This window comes from Stegastes partitus, unplaced genomic scaffold (assembly GCF_000690725.1).
Source record: "Stegastes partitus isolate 25-593 unplaced genomic scaffold, Stegastes_partitus-1.0.2 Scaffold21, whole genome shotgun sequence".
Classification (NCBI taxonomy): Eukaryota; Metazoa; Chordata; class Actinopteri; family Pomacentridae; genus Stegastes; species Stegastes partitus.
In genome coordinates this window covers 206087-213270 of record NW_007577752.1, presented here as the reverse complement: position 1 = coordinate 213270, position 7184 = coordinate 206087, and the positions used below count along the sequence as shown (strand labels likewise).

Below are 7184 nucleotides of genomic sequence, written 5' to 3'. Positions count from 1 at the left end.
CGAGGTGAACCGGAGACACACCGGCCGGACAGCTGAGTGCGTTCACGACCTCCGACTCGTTCCCGATAACCGACGTTCACAGGACACGTTTTAAACCGGAGACAATTCGCGTATTTTTGCATTCCAGGTGAATTTTAGAGCGACGCAAGCCTGAAACTCACAGAGGGTAAGACTTATTTGAGATGCGGCTACTTTATAGAGCAGCTTAAAACAGAGGTTGACAGACATTAATTTAAGAAAAGTATTCCAAATTTGCTGAAAGATAGAGGTTAAATGTTTTAGTAAAGTTATGTGAGGGAGAAACTGCATGCTTTTGTGGAAAATAAGATATACAATATGTACATATTTCCGACATTTCTCGACTGAGCTGTGAGGAAAGTTTCTGGAATCGATCTGATGTCGTCTGTTCAGCATCATGATGCATCTCAAAGAACTTCATTTTAACTTAGAGCTGCCTAAATTTGGTCTGTAATGGGGATTTGTAGAACGAATACAATACGAATTTTACTACACAAAGATTAATTTAGAGCAATAATTTATGTTTTCCCATTCACCATTTTTTTCTTGGTGTTATCTTTCTTTGTGTTTTTTCTTTCTTTGTCAAATTTGATGAACCTGTCTTCATGAGTAAAAGCCGTGTCTCCTGCAGAATTATCTTCATAGACACAGTCTACCGTCTAATTTATTCACTTCTACCGTTTTTAGTCTGTGTGACAAACAGTTTTGAGCTTTCATTTGACTGCAGCACTTCTGCCTGGTATTTATGACAGCTCTTAAGTTGGAGGAGCTCAATAAAGAGGACTGTATTTTCTGCTTCAGCTCCGACAGCATCATGCTCAGTCTACTGCGCCCCCTACTGGCCATCTGCCCCTACCTGCTGCTGCTGCTGCCCGGTAGACACTGCAGGATCCTCGGCTACAACAATGGCTTTCACTACCAGGACATCAGCAACGGCAACGGGAACGGAGAGAGTAGGTGCTTTGTGTGTCTGTGTGCACATGGAAGGGGAAGGCTTTAAAGATTTGTGTGTTAGCTGCACCTGTGAAACACAGAGCAGCAACATGCAGTATTTGTGTACATCATAACACAGCTGTCTGGAAGTGACCTGGATGTGGGAAGACAACTGTAATTCATGGAGCTCAGCAGTCAGCCAGGGTTATCAAAACAAACTCTCTAAGTGCAGGATGTGGGTTTCTTTTCTTCTCTTATTGTCAAATAGTTTCACTTGTTTAAAGTTGTGGTTTTATACACCTCAACTCAGATAGATAAGAAATAAAAGGGAGAATATTGGATATTTGGAACCACTGTACACAGCTCATTGAGAATCTTTAAGTACAGATTCATTGATATATGTCACTTGGGGGAAAACAGAGTTGACTTTCAAGGATGTGTCAGGACAAGAGAAGGAGAAGAAGAGGTGTATTTTGCCACACAGGTAAACCAAATTTTGTCGCTAATGGTGAAACAGCTCTTGGTACACTGTGGAAAACAGACAATAAATACTGAAGTTCATCAACAAAGGAGGATTTCTTAGTGCACAGTACATCAAGTGTACCAACAAAAAAATCACTGGACACGTGTAAAGGCTTATTTATTGAACTGCATTTAAATGACAAGTGCACAGGATTCACCAGGTTTGCTTGAAATGAAATACGAAATAAAACAAAACAATTCCAATTTAACAACACACTTCTAAAGTATGACTGGCAGTGGCATGCCAAATTCCATCTGTGACTATCTTCTCTCATTTCCTGTTTCAATGAAACGGTATAATATCTTAATGTTTTTATATACCCAGTATATATACATAGAACAGAAAACAAATGTCTGATAGAGTGTATATAATTTTCCCTGTGACTTTCTGAACATACAAACAGGTGGACGCAAACCGGCAACCTTCTTGCTGCGAGGCAACAGTACTACCAACTGTGCCACCTTGCAGCCCTTGTAGCCTTAACACATGATTCATATTATTTTAATAATCCTCAAACCATCCAGTGACTACTTAAGTCCTCTGGATGGGGGTTTTGTCATCCTGGACGGGACAAGTTACCAAAAACAATGGCAGCAAATTCCCCCCACAGCATAACAGAGCCCCTCCCATGACCCTTCAGGTACATCTGAGATCCTATTAATCATCGCATGGCCCCTCATGTAAAAGTGAGATGATTAATATATTCTTTTCTTTAATCTTTGCTTCTAATTTAACATTTAGGCCTGAAACTGTTGTTTAAATGAAACCTGTGAAGGAAATCTGAGAGGATCTGAAAAGGCCACAGAACAAGAATGTCAGAAACCATATGTTTGATCTTTTAACAATGCATTGTATTTTATGCATTTATCATGTTTTATTTGTGTACAATGTAATTCAAAGTTGTCAAAATGGAATTAAAGGGACAACATCCTCCATAGCAGCGCCACTAGATGTCCTCACTGTAGTGCTCAAGGGTTCAAAAATTACCTTAATTTATAATCCGTGTATATTAAAGCAGGGAGAGAACAGTTGTAACAAATAACATATGCAATTCTGTTTTTGATTTAGGGTCACCTAAATAAAACAGAGCCATCATAATGTTGTTAGTTAGACCTAAGCAAGTTCTCTATTACCCGACCACTTTACTACACCTTTCTACAGAGCAAAGATGAAAGGCACAGTGAAGAGGGACTCAGTTTGTGTCATCATTATAAGTAATCCCATCACTACTAAATGCAAAGAACCAAGTTAGGACTTTACAGTTCATTGCTTTTTTTGTTTCTGGTTCTTTGTGCTTTTTCTAGTCTATTTCAATGGGGTTCGTCTCCATGTGGAATCCCCCCAGCCTTCAGTGTCGGCCATGAGGGGGAGCAGTGTCACCCTTCCCTGTCACTACCACTACGAGCCTGAGCTGGCCACACCACGCAGGACTCGTGTCAAATGGTCCTGGCTGCCTGCCAACACCATCACTGCACCTGTTTCCCCTGAAGCCTTTGCCAGGGAGACTGAGGTTATGGTCGCCATGGGCAACCGTCACCGTAGCTACGGCAGCTTCCGGGGTCGCGTGCGGCTGAGGCGCTCAGCGCCAGGAGACATGTCTCTGGTGATCAATGAGCTTCAACTCAATGACACAGGAAGATATCGGTGTGAGGTGATAGACGGCCTGGAGGATGAGAGTGTGACAGTGGAGCTGGAGCTGCGGGGTGAGATGTGTGTGTGTATGTGTGTAGTAGATTTATTGATGTGGTTGTTTATGGATTTTTAAAACTTTGAGAGTCTAGGATACACAACATGAGTCAGTTCCTGTGCAAGTGGTCAATAGGGAACCATGACTGGGATGTATTAGAGGAACTGGATGCTGGATTACAATAATAGCTTAGTCATTGGAATTAAAATTGCTCCAGCCTGACTCACTTGATGTAACTTAGTTCATAGACTTTACATATGAAAAAGTTTAGTACAATGTGAAAACCTCCATAGTTTAAAATTTCATCATACAAACCTTGTCTGTCATTTGAGGCGCTGCGTGAAAGCTCTTAAATATGTCTTTGATAATAATTGTGGGAAAACACATTTGAGGAAGGGATGGATAAAGGAGAACTTGACATCAGACTCAAAACATGGTGCCGGTGCCTGAGCCAAAAAAAGTTTTTTTTGCCTGAATATTTGCTTCTACAGTGTGAAAATGCAAAAAATCCAATTTTCTTTTGTAGACACTGTGGAAATTTTACAAATACAAAAACTCCATTGATTAAAAATTATTTTTTTAGATGGGCTAAAACTGAACTAAAGGTGGTTAATGTGGGGAAAAAATAAAGCTTTTTGGCCCCTGGGGAACTTTTTTTGTTACAGTACTCTGATGTTGCAACAAAAAAATGGTACTGGTATTGTTACTGAAAAAAAATAGCACCAAGGCTGACTGGTGGGGCCACTCTCTTAATACATATATGGTTTTGGGCCAAATTACATTTCTTCGTTGCTGTACCCTGACTGGGCTGCAAGGTGGCACAGTTGGTAGCACTGTTGCCACGCAGCAAGAAGGTTGCCGGTTTGTGTCCCGGTGGGGGCACCGGAATCTTTCTGCATGGAGTTTGCATGTTCTCCCCGTGCAGTGTGGGTTCTCTCCGGGTTCTCCTGCTTCCTCCCACACAGTCCAAAAACATGTTGAGTTTCAAAGGTGTGAATGTGAGTGTGCTTGTTTGTCTATCTATAAGTGTTGCCCTGTGATAGACTGGTGACCTGTCCAGGGTGTCCCCTGCCTTCGCCCTAAGTCAGCTGGGATAGGCTCCTTCCTTTCTGAAGGAATATGTAATTTTAGGAATGTACACAATGTACAATTTGGCATGTTATTTTAATTTTTCTTTAGCAGTTTTACACTGCTCTCTGTGGTTTGAGACTTGGGAAGATGTTGCTTCTGAACAGGCAGCAGTATTATTCAATCAGCTAAAGTTTGTGTCCAATGTTAGCAGGTAAACAAAGCAGCAGCTAAAAACAGGAAAGTATTTTTTCCTAGGAGGTGATGGAGACATAAGAGGAGGCACTGTAAAATGACAGTGAATAGTGGATTTGTTCATCATAGCATAACAACATCATAAAGTTTAGGTGGGTGTTGTGTCCATAGCTGCATTAAGGAGAAGAAGGTACTGTGTTTAAACATGGTGACCCTGCATTCTGGCAAAAGTTGCTCCCTGGATGCATATGCCTACTCCATATCTGTAAGCTGTATATGTAAATAAGCATATTTTTGCCACCAGGTTCACCTTATTAGCTTGAAAAGGTCATCGGTGAATTAGTTTTTGCAGGTTTACTTCAAATTTTTGCCCTAGTGTTCTTTGCATTAATGCATTGTCACTGCTTTCTTCATATGCAAAACAAACAGGAAGCGTTCTCTTTTTTTTCTCTTTTTAATGTCCAGTCTGTGATTTTGAAAACATCTGATCCTTTGGTAATGGGACTGTACTAAACCCTTTTGAAATGTGTGACTTTACAAACTGTCATAAAAACTTCTCCATGTGCAGGTGTGGTGTTCCCCTACTACTCTCAGAAAGGACGCTACCATTTTAACTTCTTTGGGGCTCATCAAGCATGCCAGGATCAGGACGCCACTCTGGCTACATTTGAGCAGCTCTTCACAGCGTGGGAAGAGGGGCTAGACTGGTGTAATGCTGGCTGGCTGGCTGATGGAACCGTACAGTATCCAATAACGGTCCCACGTGATGGCTGTGGGGGGGAAGACTTAGCTCCAGGTTTGCGAACTTATGGACAGCGACATCAGCTTCTCCACCGCTATGATGCTTTCTGCTTCTCAGCCTCTGTCAAGGGTCGGTATGAGCAAGTGACACTTGTTAGATCCAAATATTTCAGTTGATTCCAGTGTCTTCATTGAATGTTCTCTCCTGCCTTAGGAACTGCATACTTCTTAAAGCAGCCGACCAAGCTCAACTTCACTGAAGCAGTCCAGGCCTGTGCCAGTGATGGAAGTCAAATTGCCAAAGTGGGGCAGCTTTACGCCGCATGGAGGCTGATGGGACTGGACCGCTGTGACGCAGGCTGGCTGGCTGATGGAAGTGTCCGTTACCCTATCACAAAGCCTCGGGCTAACTGTGGCCCATTGCAACCAGGTGTGCGCAGTTTTGGGTTCCCACCACCGTACCTGAAATTTGGTGTCTACTGTTATCGATAGACTTTCTGACTCAGCACAAAACAGAAACAAACAGTGAACTGGTTCAAAGCTCTGCTCGGGACGGGAGGGTAGCATTAGCTGTAGCCTGGATGCAAGTTAGCAGTTAGCTAGTTTGTTCATTTCTGAGCTGTTTTAAAGTGATTTGGGTTAATCACTCTCCACCTCCATGAGACCAACTTCTCAGTGTTAAACTTAACCACCAGTCAACAACCGTTAAACTGTGCACACCCATCAAGTGATGCCACTTGTACATGACTAAATATCTACACCATATGGTCAAAAGTTTGTGGACACTGGAACATCATATGCATATGTAGCTGTTGAACATCTTATTATAAAACCATGGGCATGATTATACTGCTATGAGAACCTTCACTTTTCTTTGAAGCTGTAAACCATATTATGGAAATTGGTGTGAGTTATCATACTGTTGCCTTACATGTGGAGGCACACTGTCAAAATTTTATATTTTTGATGTAGCAGAAAGGTTTCCATTTGACCTGAGGAGACAAGCCCTAACCATAAAAACAGTCCTAGACAAAAAGTACATTAAAAGTGTATGGACTTGTCTACATACTATTGTCTAAAGAGTGTACAGTATAGGGTCTCAATGTCAACAGCATTCTGCAGAAAAAACATCATGCCATGATTAGTTCTTGGATTCAGTTATTTGGGTTATAAATTTCCTTCATAGCTAATTTAATTTTACCAGTTCTAGTATTTGCCTGAACATTCTTGAATTTGCTCCACTGCCGTCACAGACTTTAATTAACAGATGAGACATTTCAGAACCAGGGAAGAAAAGTCTTCATATTTAAATGATTTCAATGCTCTCCATACATACCTCAGTCTTTCATCCACCCCTTATTTATTGGACAAAACCATTCAACAATTTCCATCGCCTTTTTAAGCAGTGTCCTCCAGAACAGTAACAAACATTTAGACATTCACTCTTGGCAGCTTCATACTACAATCACATACTTTTGAGCCTTGCCAAAGGGCACCTTGATGGTTGAGCGAGTGGAGAGTATTTCTTGTTATTTCCCTGTCAGATCTTCCCAGTTGGTCCACAGATTTCCATCTTAAGACTGCTAACTTTAGATTATTTCCACTACAGACTCCTTCTGCCTGTCTAGCAATGTGAAATATACTGTGTATCCAATTTTATAAGCTATAACGTGTCTCTTTTTCATTTTTCTAAGGGTGATCAAGAGTAGTGTTCTGTGCTGGAGAAAGCAGAATTTCTGAGTGATTCTTTGTATTGTTCTTATATCTAAACTACCTTGTTTACATACATTGTGGAAGAAGAAACAGTGTTTTGTTACACCTGTGTATCTTTCTTGTTTTTCACTATGTCTACACATTTGTACTATTTTCTACAAATTAATAAAAACACTGCTGTAAATACAATTTTATTGGAAAATTGTCATTTTGACATTTAGTTTTGAGTACTTTAATACCCTACAGGTTTTCTGTTTTTACAAGCTAATGGTTCGTGTCCCAGTTAGGACGCCTGGGATCTTTCTG

At 41.0% G+C, this 7184-nt stretch overlaps 1 protein-coding gene across 1 annotated transcript; it reads left to right on the top strand.

The window, feature by feature from the left end:
* Positions 1-7067, top strand: hapln3 (hyaluronan and proteoglycan link protein 3). The gene is made up of 5 exons (XM_008293915.1): positions 1-166; positions 820-971; positions 2779-3177; positions 4993-5295; positions 5380-7067. Exons 2-5 carry the CDS (start codon positions 833-835, stop codon positions 5655-5657), a joined length of 1119 nt encoding a protein of 372 aa, XP_008292137.1. The 5' UTR covers positions 1-166; positions 820-832; the 3' UTR covers positions 5658-7067.
* The last annotated feature ends 117 nt before the right edge of the window (positions 7068-7184 follow it).